At 45.3% G+C, this 20,651-nt stretch overlaps 1 protein-coding gene across 1 annotated transcript in view; it reads left to right on the top strand.

Moving 5' to 3' along the window:
- Positions 1-9,126: 9,126 nt before the first annotated feature.
- The window catches only part of P3H4 (prolyl 3-hydroxylase family member 4 (inactive)), a 57,952-nt gene continuing 46,427 nt past the window's right edge, over positions 9,127-20,651 (top strand). Inside the window, exon 1 of the mRNA XM_077459941.1 lies at positions 9,127-9,922. Within this exon, the coding sequence (XP_077316067.1) occupies positions 9,446-9,922 (477 nt within the window). The 5' untranslated portion in view covers positions 9,127-9,445. The remainder of the gene's footprint in view (positions 9,923-20,651) is intronic.

Here is a 20,651-nt window from a genome sequence, read left to right as displayed (position 1 = left end):
TCCCTGCTACCAATTGGGGGGGGGGGACGCCAATTCTTGTTCCAATACCGTTCTTCCTTAAAATCTGATAGGTGTATAAATAAAATAAATAAAAATGCGTTGGCGCTCCAACAACTGGAGGCTCTGAATTAACCCTTTGCACACCTTCACATATTTTTAACAAACATTTGCATAACACTAGGGATTTTCAGGTTGTAGATATTGCAGTTCATGTTCAAGCTGGCCAATCACGTCAAAGTGATTGCTCCCCAGCCAATCCTACTCTAGTGCACAAAACACCAAACACTTTCATATAGTGTAGTTTGATGGACACATAGCGCCAATAAGGGGCAGGAACAGTTGTGGGGAGAGCTATAGACTCAGGAGCTTGAGTGCCAGTTCACACAAATTCTATGTGGATCAGATATAATCCAAAAAGCATAGGATTTACACGACATCTAACAGAAAAAGCATTATTTCCAATGAAGGTCATTCACATCGATGCACTGCGATTTTGACCTGGTAAAAAAAAAAAAAAAAAAAAAAAAAAAAGGGTCCTGTGTGAGTATAGTATGGGTGCGGCGTGAATTTAATTTCCGGTCCCCTCAGAAATCTCATTAAACTTGTACTTGTCACAACAGAAATCGCACAGTGAAATCGCATGAGTCGCACTACATCAGTGTGACCTGGCAATGAAGCTCCAAAACGCTTAAAACCCAAAGCTTTTCAGTTCTGCCCATTCACACCCGAGTGTAACCTGAAGGGGGAAACACACTCAAGTCTTATGCCGCATACACACGATCGGAATTCCGGCCAGAAAAAGACCGATGAGAGCTTTTCACAGGAAAATGCGACCACGTGTATGCTCCATTGGAATTTAGCTGTCTGAATTTCTGCCAACCAAAAATTGATAGCATATTCTCAATTTTCCAGACGGAAAAACTTTCTATCGGAAATTCCGATCGTGTGTATGCAATTCCAACACGCCAAAAATCACACATGCTCAGATTCAACTATGAGATGGAAGCTATTGGCTACTGAACTTCCTTTTTCTAGTCCCGTCATATGTTTTGTACGTCACCGCGTTATAAACTATTGGAATTTGGTGTGACCATGAGTAGGCAAGACAGCGTGAACCGAATTCCGTCGGGGAAAACCATGAGAGCTTTTTCCGACAAGAACACCGATCGTGTGTACGCGGCATTAGTTGAACGAAAAAATGCTCGTACAAATCGTGCACATAAAAAAAAAAAAAAAATTAATAAATAGAAAAAAAAAAAATACAAAAAGTCTGTAAAGCCCTCATTTACCTCTGGGTTGCCTGATGAAAAGCAATTCACATTGGATCACTTTTCAAAGGGCTTTTGACAGGCAGTGAGGAGGCTTCACATCTCCACACTGCCCGTTTTAACCCCATTAACCTCCTCATTGCATGCAGTTGGGGGGCACCCCATTCAGTTGGATAGTTCACATTTAGTGGGCAGTACTGTGCACTAAACGCGACAGCGGGGATCATTTTATACCCCCCCCCCCCCCCCCCCTCCGCTGCTTTTGCAATTTAAGGGAGAGCAGTAAAAACGCAACTCAACTGCATTTTGTTTTTACCACTCCCCAACCACAAGTGTAAATGAGGCCTTAAATGGCAAACGCCACCGAGCTCAAGTCGCTGACCTCCACAATTTAGTAGGGAAGGGAAAGGTCTGTTCTCGGAGCTCGATAGGTTCTATATTGATAACACATCAGCTACAGGGGTGTTACCGCGTATTAACAAGTCAAAATTAAAACCCCATACACACTATCAGATTATCTGCTGAGTTTTTGCTTCAGATTTACCAAAACCATGTAGTAGAAGGGCCTGCCTGATTGCATACACATTGAAACTCCTAAGGTTTGTCCTCATATTATATGGTTTTGGTAAATCTGAAGGAAAAACTCAGCAGATAATCTGATAGTGTGTATGGGGCTTAAACCTCTGCATGCCGCTATACACCCAATTTAAGAGTGCTTCAGAGGATGTAGAAAAAGATCTTTTTTGATTTGCATTTTATATGCGTTTTTTTCCACCCATTTATCTATTTTGTGCATGTTCAGATTAGTAACCACGGCTTCAGTTTATGTTGGTTAACTTCTTGCCAACCACGTGACGCATATGTGCGAGTTGGCCTGAACAACCAAAAACCAAAACTGTGGTAGCATCTATAAAAAAAAAAAAAAAAACCCTATACTCCTGAATCCAATAAATGTATCTAAAAACAACAAAGAAGATTCTTGCTTCACGATGAGGCTAATGCCCCATACACACGGTCAGAAATTCCGACGGAAAAAGTCAGATCGGATTATGTTTTCAGGAAATGCGATCGTGTGTGGGCTCTATCGGACTTTTTCTGTCGGAGTTTCCGACAGAAAAAGTTTGAGAGCTGGATCTAAAATTTTCCATCAACAAAATCCGATCAGACTTACGATCTTGTGTAGAGAATTCAGACACACAAAGTGCCACGAAAGCTATTGGCCTCTACGTAGTCCAGTCGTACGTGTATAACATCACCATTTTCCGAACAATCAGATTTTCAGACAACTTTGCACGACCGTGTGTATGCAAGACAAGTTTTGGCCAAAATTCGGCGGAAAAAATCCAACAGATTTTGTGGTCGGAATATCCGACTGTGTGTATGGGGCATTAGTTTACATTTGTGCAATGCAGGAACACATACAAAATCTGTGCATCCTCGCAGAGCATAAAAAAAGACGCACATCCGTGCAGCAGTGTCATTAATACTTAAAGGGTTAGTTCACCTTTACCAAAACAAAATGCCAGATAAGGGCCATCTCTAAATGAACAAACTGTTCCATTCTGACTAAAGTTGAATATTGGCCTTGCTCTAGGTGCAGGCCATTTATATACCTCATGAAGCCTGACTGGAATACTCCCAGGATGTTGTTAATTGAGGCCTAGCTGTTACATCTCACCTTACTATCACAAGACTAAACTTTTTCTCTGATTCAAATCCCCTCACATGCTTAGTCACAACTAGGCCATTTATGTAGGATCTCCAAACTACAGCTGTTTGCAGAACTACACATCCCAGGAGGCATTGTAAAACGCTGACATTCACAGGCATGACTAGGCATAATGGGAATTGTAGTTTGGAGACCCACCCATATGAAACCTGACTGGAGTGGAATACTCCCAGGACATTGCTAAGTGAGGCCTAGTATTACTACTCACCTCCACCATCACAGGAGTGAGCTCTTTCTCTGATTTAAACTTCCTCACATGCTCAATAACGACCAGGCCTCACTTAGGCCCCATACACACTATTCGGTTTTCTGCTGATTTTTGTCTTCAGATTTACCAAAACGATGTAGTACAAGGGTCTGATTGCATACAAATTTAAACTTTTAAGGTTTGACCTCATAGTGTATGTTTTTTGGTAAATCTGAAGACAAAAATCTGCAGAAAATCTAATAGTGTGTATGGGGTCTTAGACCAATTTCACACTGAGGCGATTTTCAGGCATTTTAGCTCTAAAAATAGCGCCTGTAAAGTGCCTGAAAACCGCCTTGCATTCATTTCAGTGTGACTTTTCACACTGGGGCAGAGCGCTTGTGGAAAGTTAGGAAAAGACCTGCAAGCAGCATCTATGTGGCGGTTTGGGAGTGCTGTATATATCGTTCCCAAAACGCCCTGCGCATTGAAACTAATAGCCAGCACTTCCAAAGCGCTTAAAAAGCACTTTCTTAAGCGCTGCAACGCGGGCGACTTTAACCCCTTCTTCGGCCGCTAGCGGGGAGCTTAAGAAAGTGCTTTTTAAGCGCTTTGGAAGTGCTGGCTATTAGTTTCAATGGGCAGGGCGTTTTGGGAGCGATGTATACAGCACTCCCAAACCGCCACATAGATGCTGCTTGCAGGTCTTTTCCTAACTTCCCACAAGCGCTCCGCCCCAGTGTGAAAAGTCACACTGAAATGAATGCGAGGCGGTTTTCAGGCACTTTACAGGCGCTATTTTTAGCGCTAAAATGCCTAAAAGTGCAGTTTAAACAGCAATAAAGCGCCATTAAAAGAAGCGGCGCTTTACTGCTAACGAACGGGCAGACCCAGTGTGAAAGGGGTCTTAGCAATGTCCTAGGAGTATTCCAGTCAGGCTTCATAGGATACATAAATGGCCTAGTTATTACTGAGCATGTGAGGAGTAAGGATGAGCTCAGGCATGTTGGCATGCTCTACATGCAGAGCCCGCCAGGAAGTCGGCGCAGCGCTAATCACAGGCAGAGAGACATTGCCTGATCTCTGCAGGCGTACATTGGGGCAATGTCTCACTGTCTGTGAATAGTGCAGTGCTGCGCCGACTTTCTGGCGGGCTCTGCGCGTAGAGCACGCGAACACCCGGAGCTCATCCTTAGTGAGGAGCATTTTTGTGATGGTGGAGCAGTAACAATGTCTTGGGAGTATTCCAGTCAGGCTTCATGAGGTATGAGAAAGAATGGTCAACAAAGCCCTACGCCTATAGCAAGGCCATTATTCTACTTTAGAAAGGCCATACTTCAACTTTGGTCAGCTGCCCAGTTTGCTTTTATCTACAGGTAGTTTTTTGGTAAAGGTGAGCTAACCGTTTAATGGCACCCTGGTGCCCCTTGATAACACGAGTGAGAAACAAAGTACCACGCATTTTATTTAAAAGGAGCTTGCAGCTCACTGAAATGAATGGGCTTCCCTAAACACGGCTCACCAAAACCCACAAAAACAAGCTCACACCTGCAATGGTGAGACCGGAGCCTATATTGTTACCGACAGTATACACAGTATCTGCCATAACTCAATTATAGCATTTTCCCATCCACACTGTTCAAGGCCTGTTTAGTGGGGAAGGGGTGGTAAAAACACATGGTTGAGACATATTTTTACCGCCTCCTTAGGCAGCAGATGGGGGTGTTCACATGTCATGGTCGCTATGATTTGTTTGAGCTTGCAGCAAAAATGATAACGCCATTTGGTGAGCAGTACCGCTACCAAACATGAGCCATGCAAACAAATGGGGACACTTTCTAAAAGCTCCACAACAGCGTGCAATGCAGGTGCAGCATTTTCAGGGCTAAAACAGGCAGTGAGGAGGCATCATATCACTTCCAAACCGCCTGTTAAATGCCTGATTCAGATCGCTTTTCAAAGATGCAACAATTTAGCCGCACAGCTACACCTAGCCTAGGGAAGCAAGCGATTGCTCTTATTCTGCCTGCAGGACTGTATGAGAGAAATCTTAACATCCAAATCTATACTTGTTACATGTTGGATGGTCTCCTCACTACCACCGGACCTCCTGAATCCAGCTGACCCCAAACTATCAGACAATCCTGCACTGCCAACACTGGTCTTCTGATGTCATCTCTCATGTCCCATAAACTGTCCTAACACACATTACAATCTGATTGTCCAACTTTCTTTAGATCCGAGTGTACAAGGGCCTGTCTGATTGGATACAAATAGATTGGATAATTTAGGTAGGTCCTCATACTACATGGTTTTGGTAGATCTAAAGTTGATTGTATGGTCATATTGTATTGTGTATGGAGAGCCTTAGATGGCTGTATATCTTCTGGTATCATACAACAACCTTTTATCATGTTTGGTCACCTGGATGTAAATTGACCGCAGGATGTGGATTCACCCCCAAACCATGGGTGGTCTGAGCCAATAATGACAGTCAATATTCAGGTTTTCTCAGGAGAGAGTCTATTGACATAGGCTTCCCACCCACTGCTAAGCGTGAAGTGACATCTAGATGGGAGGAAGCCCATGCAGGCATGATTTCTTTCACTAGTTTACCAAGATACTCCAGGGGGTAAAGACATGTCATATGCCTCTGGGCCCCTGGGGGCCCAATCATGATTTCTACCATGTATTCACCAGCCATGCACTCATGATGCATTCTATAGATAAATGCATCATTTCTTTTCCTTCACATCCCTGATGAATTCTCCTTTTCCCACCCCTCTATGCTGTGATTGAAACGTTTTGGGATTTCAGGACCCAGTGAGATCTAACTGGGTGTTCTGGAGAGGGTGGGCACAAGTTCACATACAGCTTCGCACACAGGTACTGGTCACCTCATTTCTGGGCAGAAGATGTCTTAAAGGATGAGCACCAATGACAGAGGGAACCTCTGTGCTGTGATTGAGATTTTAGGACCAAGTGAAATCTAGCAGGGAGTTCAGGAGAGGATGGGCACAAGTTCACATACTGCTCACCCAGAACCTAGGTACTGGTCACCCCATTTCTGGGCAGAAGAAGACAACTTTAAAGTTGACAATCACTTACATAGAATAAAGAAGAGTTCACCACCCATTGACATGGATAAACCCTCTATGCTGCTATTGTGAACTTTGGGGATTTTAAGACCCAGTGAGACCTAGCGGGGAGTTCTGAAAAGGGTGGGCACAAGTCCACATACAGCACCCCAGCACCCAGATACTGCTGCCCCCCAAGTCTTAAAGGGTGAGCACTAATTACATAAGGAAAACTTCTATGCTGTGATTATGAGATCTTAGGACCCAATGAGATTTAGCAGGGAGCTATGGAGAGAGTGGTCACATGTCCACATACAACTCACCCAACACCCAGGTACCAGTCAACCCATTTCTGGGCAGAAGATGAAGTCTTAAAGGATGAGCACCAATGACAGAGGGAACCTCCGTGCTGTAATTATGAGATTTTAGGACCAATTGAAATCTAGCAGGGAGCTCAGGAGAGGATGGACACAAGTCCACATACAGCTCACCCAGCACCCAGGTACTGCTCACCACCCATTGCTGGGCAGAAGAAGAAGTATTGAAAGTTGACCACCACGAACATAGAATAAACAAGTTCACCACCACTTGACATAGACTAAACCTCTATGCTGTGATTGTGAAATATGGGGGTTTTAGGACCCAGTGAGATCTAGCATGGTATTCAGGTGAGGATGGACACAAGTCCACATACAGCTCACCCAGCACCCAGGTACTGCTCACCCCATTTCTGGGCAGAAGAAGACTTGAAAGTTTACAACCACTGACAGTGTAGAATAAACAAGTTAACCTTTCTGCGCATAGTATTGTTCTATGCTAAGAAATCGATAACCATCCACTGGAAGTCTCAATCCTCACCCACTATAGCTTTTTGGATCACTACCGTTAAAGTGGTTGTAAACCCTTACAACCAACTTTGACCTACAGGTAAGCCTAGATTAAGGCTTACCTGTAGGTCCAAGAAATATCTCCTAAACCTATACGGTTTAGGAGATATTTACCCGAAGACAGCGGCACGCAGGCGCACTGGGGCAGGCCGCAGATCGCGGCGATATGCTGCGAGTGTCGACTTCAGTGCGCATGCGCGGGAGTGACGTCATCGCGGCTCCAGCGAATTACAGCACTGGAGCCGCAAGACCCTGAAGTCGCTCCAGGATCCATGGCAGCGGCAAAGAGGAAGACGGAGGACTGCTTCGGGGGCTTCGTTCTCAGGTAAGTTATTCATAATGAGCTAGTATGCTATGCATACTAGCTCATTATGCCTATGCCTTACAGGGTGTTCTTTTAAAAAAAAAATTGCCTTTACTTCCTCTTTAACCGTGCAATACCATTATATAAGTTGACGTATGAAGCCAGAGGATGCCCAAAAAAATTCCTTAAGATTTGGGGCTCTTGGGTCAGCTCTGAAAGTACCATACCACCGTCTCCTTGAAAGACTAAGGGTCCTTTCACACGGGGCGGATCAGTGCTGATCCGCCCCGTGGATATCCGTTTGCTCAGCGGGGATCACTCAGTCGATCCCCGCTGAGCAGGGAGATGACAGGTCCGTCTCTGCACACTGCGCAGGGACGGACCTGTCACAGCGCCACTCTCCCCTATGGGAGATCGGATGACGACGGGCCGCAGTGTCCGTCGTCACACGATCCGATGACGGATGGAAAAATAGCTTTTTCCTCCGTCACACTTTTTCAGATCGGAGCGGGTCGGATGTCAGCGGACATGTCACCGCTGACATTCGACGCTCCATAGAGCTCTATGGAGCATCCGTTCAGGTCCGCCTGAAAAACTGACAGGCGGGCCTGAACGGATCGTCAGTGTGAAAGGGGCCTAAATGGAGCCCTTTGTTCATTGATCAGTTCTAATTAAGCAGAATAGACATTTAACCTTTAATGTGTCACATATCCATTACATGTATGCCAGATTAGCAGATTGTGCAATGGTTTGAGCGATGTTCGCTCCATATAGTTTTCTGTTTTTGTGTTTTGTTTTATTTTTTTGTTGTTTTTGTTGTTTTTCTTTGTTTGTTGTGCATGAAAATAAATAAAATTCTACTTAAAAAAAAAAAAAAAAAGAATAAACAAGTTCATCACCACTGACATAGTCTAAACCTCTATGATGTGATTGAGAAGTTTGGGAATTTTAGGACCTAGTGAGACCTAGCAGGGAGCTCTGGAGGGGGTGGGCACAAGTTCACATACAGCTCACCCAGCACCCAGGTACTTGTCACCCCATTTATGGGAAGAAGATGTAATCTTAAAGGATGAGCACCAATGACATAGAGGGAACCTCTGTGATGTGATTGTGGGATTTTAAGACCAAGTGAAATCTAGCAGGGAGTTCAGGAGAGGATGGACACAAGTCCACATACAGCTCACCCAGCACCCAGGTTCTGCTCACCCCACATTACTGGGCAGAAGAAGTCTTGAAAGCTGACCACCACTGATATAGAATAAACAAGTTCACCACCACTTGACATAGACTAAACCTCTGTGCTGTGATTTTGAGATTTTAAGACCCAGTGGTATCTAGCAGGGTATTCAGGAGAGGGTCCACATACAGCTCAGACAGCACCCAGACACTGGTTACCCCATTTCTGGGCAGAAGATGAGGTCCTAAAAGCTGACCTCCACAAATTGTGACGTTTTGGGATTTTGGGACCCAGTGAGATCCAGCAGGGAATTCTGCAGAGGGTGGGCATAAATCCACCTACATCTCATACAGCACCCAGGTAGAGGTCACCCCATTTCTGGGCAGAAGATGAAGTCTAAAAAGTTGAGCGCGAATGACATGGAATAAAGTAAACCTCTATCTATGCTGTGATTGCGAGGTTTGGGGATTTTAGGACCCAGTGAGATCCACCGCGGAGATTTCTGGAGAGGGTGGGCACAAGTCCACATACAGCTCAGCCAGCACCCAGGTACTGGTCATCCCAATTCTGGGCAGAAGATGAGGTTCTGAAGGGTGCAGACCATGAAAGTGGACGAAGCTGGATCCGATTGTCCTTCACCCAGGTTGGTGTGACCCAGGAGGAGCTACTGATGTGTCCCCAGCCCAGAGGTGTCCCTGGAAGAAGTCCTTGTATGTGTCCCAGCCAGGCTGGCACTGAGCAGATCCTCCAGCCCTCCCTCCTCTCATTAGTCTCAGTCCTCCAGCGATCTTCATACAAGTTTGGAGAAGTTCTCTGATGGTCTCTCCCATGCTCCTGCTCCTCCTCTGGAGCTCCCTGCTCCTGTGCCGGGCTCAGTATGAACAATACAGCTTCCGAGGCTTCCCTCGATCCGAGCTCCGACCTCTACAGACCACCTATGGCCAAGCCATGCAGCTATACGAGGCTCAGTCCTGGAAGGAGGCCACCAAAATGCTGGAGGCCAGCCTGAGGCTGCACCGACTCCTCCAGGACAGCGAGGAGTTCTGCGGACACAGCTGCTCCAAGGAGACCTCCATCCCCGGGCTGGAGGACCAGGAGGACGGGGGGCTGGAGGCCAAGCAGGACTGGAGGATAGAGCTCAGGCTGTTCGGAAGGGTCCTGTCCAAGGCTGTGTGCCTAAGAAAGTGTAAGGCCACCCTTCCAGTCTTCCAGCAACCCTACCCAGACAAGGAGACCCTCCAAGCCTTCCAAAGAAGAGACCCTTACCAGTACCTGCATTACACCTACTTCAAGGTGAGGACACCCATGCCTGGGGGTTGGGGGGCTAGGGGATACTTACCAATGCAATGCACTAACCCAGGGATCTCCAAACTTTAGTGGGAGGAAGAGTGCCCCACTGTTCTTATCAGGGGAGGGAATAGTGCCCCATTATTGGTGTCAGTGGGAGGAATAGTCAGTGGAAGAAATAGTTCTCCATCATTGTTTCAGTGGGAGGAATTGGTGCCCCATTGTTGGTGTCAGTGGCAGGAATAGTGCCCCATCATTGGTGTCAATGGAAGAAATAGTACCCCATCGTCAGTGTCAGTGGCAGGAATAGTGCCCCATCGTCGGCATCAGTGAGAGGAATAGTGCCCCATCGTCCGTGTCAGTGGGAGGAGTTGTGCCCCATCGTGGTTGTCAGTGGGAGGAATTGTGCCCCATCGTGGTTGTCAGTGGGAGGAATTGTGCCCCATCGTCGGTGTCAGTGGGAGGAATAGTGCCCCATTTAGGCATCAGTGAGAGGAATAGTGCCCCATCATCCGTGTCAGTGGGAGGAATAGTGCCCCATCGTCGTTGTCAGTGTGAGGAATATTGCCCCATTGTCGGTGTCAGTGGGAGGAATAGTGCCCCGTCGTCGGTGTCAGTGGGAGGAATAGTGCCCCGTCGTCGGTGTCAGTGAGAGGAATAGTGCCCCGTCCGTCGGTGTCAGTGGGAGGAATAGTGCCCTGACGTCGGTGTCAGTGGGAGGAATAGTGCCCCGTCGCCGGTGTCAGTGGGAGGAATAGTGCCCCGTCGCCGGTGTCAGTGGGAGGAATAGTGCCCCGTCGCCGGTGTCAGTGGGAGGAATAGTGCCCCGTCCGTCGGTGTCAGTGGGAGGAATAGTGCCCCGTCGTAGGTGTCAGTGGGAGGAATAGTGCCCCGTCGTAGGTGTCAGTGGGAGGAATAGTGCCCCGTCGTAGGTGTCAGTGGGAGGAATAGTGCCCCGTCGTCAGTGTCAGTGGGAGGAATAGTGCCCCGTCGTCAGTGTCAGTGGGAGGAATAGTGCCCCATTTTCAGTGTCAGCCGGAGAAATCGTCGATCGTCGTCAGTGGGAGGTATAGTGCCCCATCATCGGTGTCAGTGTGAGGAATATTGACCCTTCATTGGTGTCAGTGGGAGGAATAGTCCCGCATCGTCATTGTCAGTGGGAGCAGTAATGCCCTGTCGTTTGAGTCAGTGAGAGGAATAGTGCCCCATTTTCGGTGTCAGTGGGAGGAATAGTGCCCCATTTTCGGTGTCAGTGGGAGGAATAGTGCCCCGTCCGTCGGTGTCAGTGGGAGGAATAGTGCCCTGACGTCGGTGTCAGTGAGAGGAATAGTGCCCCGTCCGTCGGTGTCAGTGGGAGGAATAGTGCCCTGACGTCGGTGTCAGTGGGAGGAATAGTGCCCCGTCCGTCGGTGTCAGTGGGAGGAATAGTGCCCTGACGTCGGTGTCAGTGAGAGGAATAGTGCCCCATCGTCGCTGTCAGTGAGAGGAATAGTGCCCCGTCCGTCGGTGTCAGTGGGAGGAATAGTGCCCTGACGTCGGTGTCAGTGGGAGGAATAGTGCCCCGTCGTAGGTGTCAGTGGGAGGAATAGTGCCCCGTCCGTCGGTGTCAGTGGGAGGAATAGTGCCCCGTCCGTCGGTGTCAGTGGGAGGAATAGTGCCCCGTCGTAGGTGTCAGTGGGAGGAATAGTGCCCCGTCGTAGGTGTCAGTGGGAGGAATAGTGCCCCGTCGTAGGTGTCAGTGGGAGGAATAGTGCCCCGTCATCGGTGTCAGTGGGAGGAATAGTGCCCTGTCGTCAGTGTCAGTGGGAGGAATAGTGCCCTGTCGTCAGTGTCAGTGGGAGGAATAGTGCCCCGTCGTCAGTGTCAGTGGGAGGAATAGTGCCCCATTTTCAGTGTCAGCCGGAGAAATCGTCGATCGTCGTCAGTGGGAGGTATAGTGCCCCATCATCGGTGTCAGTGTGAGGAATATTGACCCTTCATTGGTGTCAGTGGGAGGAATAGTCCCGCATCGTCATTGTCAGTGGGAGCAGTAATGCCCTGTCGTTTGAGTCAGTGAGAGGAATAGTGCCCCATTTTCGGTGTCAGTGGGAGGAATAGTGCCCCATCGTCGGTGTCAGTGGGAGGAATAGTGCCCCATCATCAGTATCTGGAAGGAATAGGGCCCCATCATTGGTGTCAGTGGGAGGAATTAGTGCCCCATTGGTGTCAGTGGCAGGAATAGTGCCCCAAGAGCCAGATATAGGCAAGCAAAGGGCCACATCCGGCCCCCAGGACACCCTTTGGAGATCACTGCACTAACCTATGACAAGTATCCATAAAGCTGACAATACAATTAAATTGTACAATCTCTTAGTGTAGGATGCAAAATCAAACATTCTTGGCACCTTTAAGAAAGGAATTCAAAAATGGTGCGTTTAGAAAAAAAAAAGAAGAAAAGTCAAGGACTTCATTCTCTGTATTTTCTTACAGGTAGAGCAGCCCTTTGAAATGAATAGGTCACCCTACAGGCAACATGGGTGCAAACGCACACGCATACATGTGAGCCAATTCTAGGCAAGCCTGCGTGTATGCTAAAGAGCAGTGCCTTTCTATGTGGGTCGGGAATTGAAGGTGTGGGTTAATTTTGTCCTCATATTATATAGTTTTGGTCTCCAAATGAGATTGTACAATTAATTTATATAGTATATGGCCACCAATGAAGATAGGCATTAATGAACCATAAAAGGAGAATGCCCAACTGGCTGATGATGCCTTTGGGTCTGTATATCCTCTCTGGATATATATATATATATATATATATATATATATATATATATATATATATAGAGATAGATAGATAGATAGATAGATATTATATTTATACTGTAAGGTGACAGGTTTTCTTTAAATTATACAATTTTTTTTTTTTTTTTTTTGGTGTTTGTGTCCCCTTTGGGTAGATTTTTCTCCTTGTTCTGTCTGAAGACTCAGCAGGAAGTGAGAGGAGGTCTCTCCAAAGGAAGGGAAATCCTGGACCTATGATGGTGAACCTTGGCACCCAAGATGTTTTGGAACTACACTTCCCATGATGCTCAACTGCACTAAAGAGTGCATGAGCATCATGGGAAATGTAGTTCCAAAACATCTGGGGTTCCAAGGTTCACCATCACTGTCCTAGACAGTTGCCACTATCATGTGACTAAATCACATTACCATTTAGATTAGAGCATTGGTGCTCAACAAGCAGCTCATGGGCCGCACGTGGCCCTCCAACACTCAGCGCGTGGCCTGCGCTGCTTCAAACCTTTAATTGGGTTTGGAGAACAGCCGGCTGCATGCTGAGTGACAGCAGGTCCTATGAGATTGATAGCCGACAGCCACGGCCTAGCAGTAAGTCCAGGAGCTAAATCAAGCTTCTGAGTTTCTTCTCCTCCTGCAGTGTACTACATCGGAGTACATGGTCTGCACCCTTCAGAACCTCATCTTCTGCCCAGAACTGGAGTGATATGTGTCTACATTGCAAGGTAAGTGACATCACAGCACTTCTGTCAGTAAGGAGGCTTGGGCAGAACTGAAGCTCTTCCCGCTGCAATAGATCATTGCATTTGTGATCTATTTCTGGCTGATTGCATCCAGAAATAGCATTGTTGAATGTGATCTGTTGCTGTAGAGCTGCAGGAGGGGCTGAATCAGGTATCCACTGACCAGATCCAGACTCACCATAAAGAAAAAGTGAATTGACATCACATCACTTCTGTCTGTACTGGGGTTTGAGCACAGCTATAGCTCTTCCTGCTGCAGTAGATCACTGCGATAGTGATCTATTGCTGGCTGATAGCATCTAGAAAGCTGTAGAGCTTTGTAGGGGGCTGGATCAGGTCTTCACTCAGAAGATCCACCCACCCCCTCCCCTCCATGAAGAAAAAAGGAAGTGACATCACAGCACTTCTGTCAGTACGGAGGCTCAAGCAGAGCTGAAGCTCTTCCTGCTGCAGTAGATCACTGCAATAGTGATCTATTGCTGGCTGATTGCATCCAGAAATATCACTGTTAGGCTTTGTTCACACTGCTTTGGCCTGCAACTTTGCCCTGTGACTTCCTTCTGACTTGATCCAACTTGGATGCTATTTAGAAGCCTGTACAAGGGCTCAAATCACCCAATTTGGCCCATAGTAGTGCAAGAACTTTTTCTAAAGTCGGAGCGACTTGTGTAGTATCAGTTACGGTGGTAGAGAAACATTGAATTTGACATGCCATGTGACTTGGGGTTTCACAAGTCGGATCCCATGTCGCAGCAGTGTGAACTAAGCCTTAGATGTGATCTGTTGCTGTAGAGCTGTTTAGGGCACTTGATTAAGTCCTCACAGACTAGATCCCCCATAAAGAAAAAGTGAAGTGGCATCACATAACTTCTGTCAGTACGAAGGCTCAAGCAGAAGCTCTTCCTGCTGCAATAGATTACTGCGATAGTGATCTATTGCTGGCTGATAGCATCCAGAAATATCACTGGTAGGTGCAATCTGTTGCTATAGAGCTGTGTAGGGTGCTTGTTCAAGTCCCCACAGACCAGATCCAGACCCCCACCCCAATGAAGAAAAAGATGAAGTGACATCACAGCACGTCTGTCATTATGGAGGCTTGGGCAGAACTGAAGCTCTTCCTGCTGAACCAGATCACTACGATAGTGATCTATTGCTGGTTGCACCCAGCAATATCACTGTTAGATGTGGTCTGTTGCTGTAGAGCTGAGTAGGGGGCTGGATCCAGTCCCAACGGACCAGATCCAGACCCCCCCCCCCCATGAAGAAAAATGTGAAGTGACATCATAGCACGTCTGTCAGTACGGAGGCTTGGGCAGAACTGAAGCTCTTCCTGCTGCAATAGATCATTGCCATAGTGATCTATTGCTGGCTGATTGCATCTAGTAATTTCACTGTTAGATGTGATCTGTCGCTGTAGAGCTGCATGGGGGGGGACTGGATCAGGTCTCCACTAACCCGATCCAGATGCCCCATGAAGAAAAAAAATGCAAAAGAAATGTATATAAAATGTATTAAATTGTTAAAAAATAAAGACCCTTCCTTCAATAATCCCATGGGTCACACAAATATGTTGAATCTTCTGGATGACATTGGCATTTACCGCTTAGGCGCCCGTAATGCCATTCAGAATTTTAATGAATGCCGACTTGCTAATTTCTGTTTACACATCTCAAACTCACATCAGTCAAGGAGCCCACAATCCAAGGTCCTCAACCCATACACTAGGGACAATTTTTTGAACAGAAGCCAAATAACCTACCAGCATGTCTTTGGAGTGTGGGGGGAAACTGGAGGAAACCCATGCAGACACAGGGAGAACATGCATGTAGTGTCGTTTTTGGGATTTGAACCAGCGACCCCCCCCCCTCCCCAACTTGATCCCATCTAAGGGCCTCCAGCTGGAAGATTCGGATTGTGGGAAGATCCAGTGCCCACTTGCCATGCACATCTACCTAGAGTTGGACCTGCAAACCCTGCTTTTCCCTGGCATTGCCAATAGACGGCACAAAAACACAAGAGAGGCTCCTAACCTCAAGTACTGTTTGTGATTATTGGGTCGTTCCTGACCAAGGCTACCCCCTAAAGGGCTTATGTTGGTGTATGGCAAAATCTTATAGACAAAACGAGAGGCTCCTAAGGCCACCTTTACATTTTAATGCACATGTCAGAACGTATTAAAATGCATGTTTTCTTAACACGCAGGACCCTGAGGTCATCAGAGGATTGCGACTATTTCCCGTCCTATAGTCCTGGTGGACAGGAATCTGTCTGTCTATGGACAGCTTACAGCTAAAGCAATCTAGTCTGCAAAATCAAGATACTTGCGTACTTAAGAAAACTTACCTGTGCTTATAGTTCACCTCTGACTGCTTGAGGTATTCATTATCTCAGGATGCAGTTCAGAAGCAGCCCAGATAATGGTAAAGGATGGTTCAGATCAGGAGCATTGTATGCCACCAGCATCGGGTGGGGATAGCCATGGATCCCTGCACACGTAAGGTCATGCGAGGACCCTGCAAGTCATGCAAATATGTTCCCATATGGTGGCTGTATCACATTAGTCACATTTTGTGTTCTTTCACACTGGGGTAATGCTTACTTACCTCTGAAAAAGTGATCCACAGTGGTTTGCTTTTCAGAGGGCAGCCTCTGGTAGGTGTTCAGGAGGTGCTGCTGCCGCCTCCTGATGCCTGTAGTTATGCCATGCCCGCAGCATGTGTGCGACCCTGTCAGGATGCAATGCTAGAATTCAGGTGGGCCGCAGGGGCACAAAAACTGCAGCTCAGTGGCATGTTTTTTTACCACCTCCTGGCTGCCAGTGAGGAAAAGTTTGATTATGTGCTTAACTACCTCCTGTTTATTTCTAGTTGTGTTCGTAAACTCATTACAAATTCTTCCAGTTTATGTATTTTATGAATAAATATTGAGCATAATAAACAATACCAGCAAAAATATTTTGACAAATTAAGATGTTATTGAATAATAACAGCCAACAATATTCAAATAAATTAAGTTTTTATATAATATAATAAGATTCACAGCCAAAAATATTATAATAAATGAAGATTTTATATAATAAAACTCACAGAACAAATATTATAATAGATGAAGATTTTATATAATATAAGAAGACTCACAGCCAAAAAATGATAAAATAAATGAAGATTTTATATCATATAATAAGACTCACAGAATTATTATTATTTTTTTTAAATAATAAATGAAGATTTTATATGATCTAATAAGACTCATGCCGCGTACACACGATCGTTTTTTCCGTCAGAATAAACGGAGTTCTGCTGAAACGGTCTTGCCTACACACGATCACACCAAAGTCCGATCGTCTAGAACACGGTGACGTACAACACGTACGACGGGTCTAGAAAAAGGAGGTTCAATAGCCAGTAGCCAATAGCTGCCCTTGCGTCGTTTTTGGTCCTTCAGAACAGCATACAGACGAACAGTTTTCCCGATAGGAATTGATTCCGTCTGAAAGATTTAAAACGTGTTATATTTCTAGGTCCGTCAGAATTTTCAAAAAAAAAGTCAGATGAGGCCCACACATAATCGGATCGAAATATCAGATGAAAAGATTCCGTCTGACTTTTTCTGTTGGAAAGTCCGACTGTGTGTACACGGCATCACAGCCAAAAATATAATAAATAAAGATGCTTTATAATATTAGGTGTCACTAAATTAGTAAATGAGGATGTTTAAAAAAAAAAACACAATAAGAACAAAAATAATAATAAATGGAGATGTTATATAATAATAAATGAGGATTTGATTATAACAAGGGCTCATTTAGACTTGTGATTGGGGGGTGTTAAAAATTTGGGGTTTAGCACCACACACACACACACACACACACTTAATCTGCAAAGACAGCGTACAAGGGTGCTTACATGTTGCTGGCCCGTGCAAAAACTATTACCCCTGTCAGTGCACAGTGCTGCGGCACATTGGTGTGGCAATTGTGGAATTAAAACAGGTGGTAAGCCCTTGTACACACAGTCGGACATTCCGACGGAAAATGTCCGATTGGACCGTGTTGTCGGATAATCCGACCGTGTGTGGGCTCCATCGGACTGTTTCCGTCTGAATATCTGACGGACCAAGTTTTCCAGCTTAGCTATAAAATTTTCCGACAACATGATCTTATCGGACCTTGTCCGATCATGTGTAGAGAATTCCGATCGGACAAAGTGCCACGCATGCTCAGATCAAATTCCTACACCAAAGCTATTGGCTACTAGCCTGAACGTAGTCCCATCGTAACGAAATAACGTCACCACGTTCTGAACGATCGAATTTTCCGACAACTTTGTCCGACCGTGTGTATGCAACAGTTTTCGGACAAAATCCGTCGGACTTGGTTGTCGGAATGTCCGACCGTGTGTACAAGGGCTAAGAAGGTATCCCATCCCCTTCTCACCACCTGTCGAACACCTCCTGAAAAGTGTTCTGAACGTGGATTGCTTTTCAGAGGCCCAGAGGTTTAGACGCAAGTCTAAATTTTGCTTAAATGTCCGAAAAATTATAATAATAATAATCATACCAGTCACAGCAAACCAGTCGTTTTTATAGAAATCTGTTTTGCAATGGCACACGGTTGTGGCACTTCACCTAATGCGCAGAATGCTTTTCAGAGGCACAGAGGTTTAGACACAAGTCTAAACTTAGCCACAAAAAAAAAAAAATCTAATATGAGCATGTTATATAATGATAATAGTCGCAGCAAACCATTCATTTTTATAGATGGAAGTCTGTTTTCTTCTGTATGTCATTAAAGATCAGGAAAGTCTTTGCAGTGTGTTTATTTAAAGTTTTGCTCAGTGAGATTTTCAGTAGCCCCTTTAGGGAAAGTGTCTTTAATGGTGGCTGTGTGCCTGATCCTGCCTCCTCGCTCTCAATCAGTCATTGTATTGTGGCTGTAGAGTTCAGATTTCAGCGGAGATCAGGGGGGAGCTGCCACGTCCCCAGACATGAAATGACTGCCTGCAACCAACTTCATCCCCCACTAGTACTCCTCCTGTGTAATATCCAGACACATACCTGAGCTATTCCTCCCCCCATACATCCATCTGGACTACACATTAGAGCTTAGAATTCTAGGACACATTTATGAGAAGAATGGATCGCTTTTTTCAGTGATATATATATATATATAAAAATCTGCAACCAATTTATTTTACATTGAGCTGATATATATATATCAGCTCAATGTAAAATAAATTGGTTGCAGATTTTTTTATATTTATAGATATATATATATATATATATATATATATATATATATATATATATATAATGGATCGCTTTTTTCAGTGATTATATAATATATATATATATATATATATATATATATATATATAAAAATCTGCCACCAATTTATTTTACATTGAGCTGATTATATATATATATATATATATATATATATAATCAGCTCAATGTAAAATAAATTGGTGGCAGATTTTTATATTTATATGTTTAGGAAAAATACACTATATCGAATTTTAAAACAAACGCAATATTATACCCATTTTTTGTGCTAAATCCCCCATAGAAGAAAAATATATTTCCAATGTATTTGGAAAATAAATATATATGACATATACTTAGAATATATTGGAAATATACAGTATCTCACAAAAGTGAGTACACCCCTCACATCTCTGTAAATATTTTATTATATCTTTTATATCTTTTAATGTGACAACACTGAAGAAATGACACTTTGCTACAATGTAAAGTAGTGAGTGTACAGCTTGTATAACAGTGGAAATTTGCTGTCCCCTCAAAATAACTCAACACAGAGCCATTAAAGCGGTCCTCCACCCTGAAGTGGAAGTTCCGCTCATCTGATCCCTCCCCCCCCCTCCGGTGCCACAATCGGCACGTTTCAGGGGGGAGGGGGTGCAGTTAACTGCACCCACTTCCGGGACAGACCGCCGCAGATGCCCCCCCATTGTGTTCTGGGAAACACACAGTTCCCAGGACACAGCGGGGACCAGCAGAGACGCGCAGCGCGACTCACGCATGCGCAGTAGGGAACCGGGCAGTGAAGCCGCAGCGCTTCACTTCCCGATTCCCTGACAGAGGATGGCGGCGGGGGCAGCAGAGAGACTAGCGATTGCTCGTCATCTGCCGCCAACATCACTGGACCCTGGGACAGGTAAGTGTCAATTTATTAAAAGTCAGCAGCTGCAATATTTGTAGCTGCTGGCTTTTAATATTTTTTTTAAAGGTGCAGAACCACTTTAATGTCTAAACCGCTGGCAACAAAAGCGAGTACACTCCTAAGTGAAAATGTCCAAATTGGGTCCAATTAGCCATTTTCCCTCCCCAGTGTCTTGTGACTAGTTAGTGTTGCAATGCCTCAGGTGTGAATGAAGAGCAGGTGTGTTAACTTTAGTGTTATCGCTCTCACTCTCTCATACTGGTCACTGGAAGTTCAACATGGCACCTCATGGCAAAGAACTCTCTGAAAAAATAATATTTTTCTCTACATAAAGATGGCCTAGGCTATAAGAAGATTGTCAAGACCCTGAAACTGAGCTGCAGCACAGTGGCTAAGACCATACACCATGGTCAACCAAAGAAGTTGAGTGCACGTGCTCAGCGTCATATCCAGAGGTTGTCATTAAGAAATAGACATATGAGTGCTGCCAGCATTGCTGCAGAGGTTGAAGGGGTGGGGGTCAGCCTGTCAATGCTCAGACCATACGCCGCACACTGCATCAAATTGGCTGTCATCCCAGAATGGAGCTAAAGATGATGCACAAGAAAGCCCACAAACAGTTTGCTGAAGACAAGCAGACTAAGGACATGGATTACTAAAGACCTTGTCCTGTGGTCTGATGAGACCAAGATAAACGTATTTGGTTCAGATGGTTTCAAGCGTGTGTGGCAGCAACCAGGTGAGGAGTACAAATACAAGTGTAGGGCTGCAACTAACGATTATTTTCATAATCGATTAGTTGACCGATTATTGTTTCAATTAACCACTTCAGTTCCGGACCAATAAACACCTTAAGGACCAGAGGTCTTTTTGCAATTTCGCACTGCGCTGCTTTAACTGGTAATTGCGCGGTCATGCAATATTGCACCCAAACGAAATTTGCGTCCTTTTCTTCCCACAAATAGAGCTTTCTTTTGATGGTATTTGATTGCCTCTGCGATTTTTTTTTTTTGCGATATAAATGAAAAAAGAG

Source organism: Lithobates pipiens, unplaced genomic scaffold, assembly GCF_037356315.1.
Source record: "Lithobates pipiens isolate NorthernLeopardFrog02 unplaced genomic scaffold, aLitPip1_a1.2 Scaffold_28, whole genome shotgun sequence".
Taxonomy (NCBI): domain Eukaryota; kingdom Metazoa; phylum Chordata; class Amphibia; order Anura; family Ranidae; genus Lithobates; species Lithobates pipiens.
This window is presented reverse-complemented; position numbering and strand designations above follow the sequence as displayed.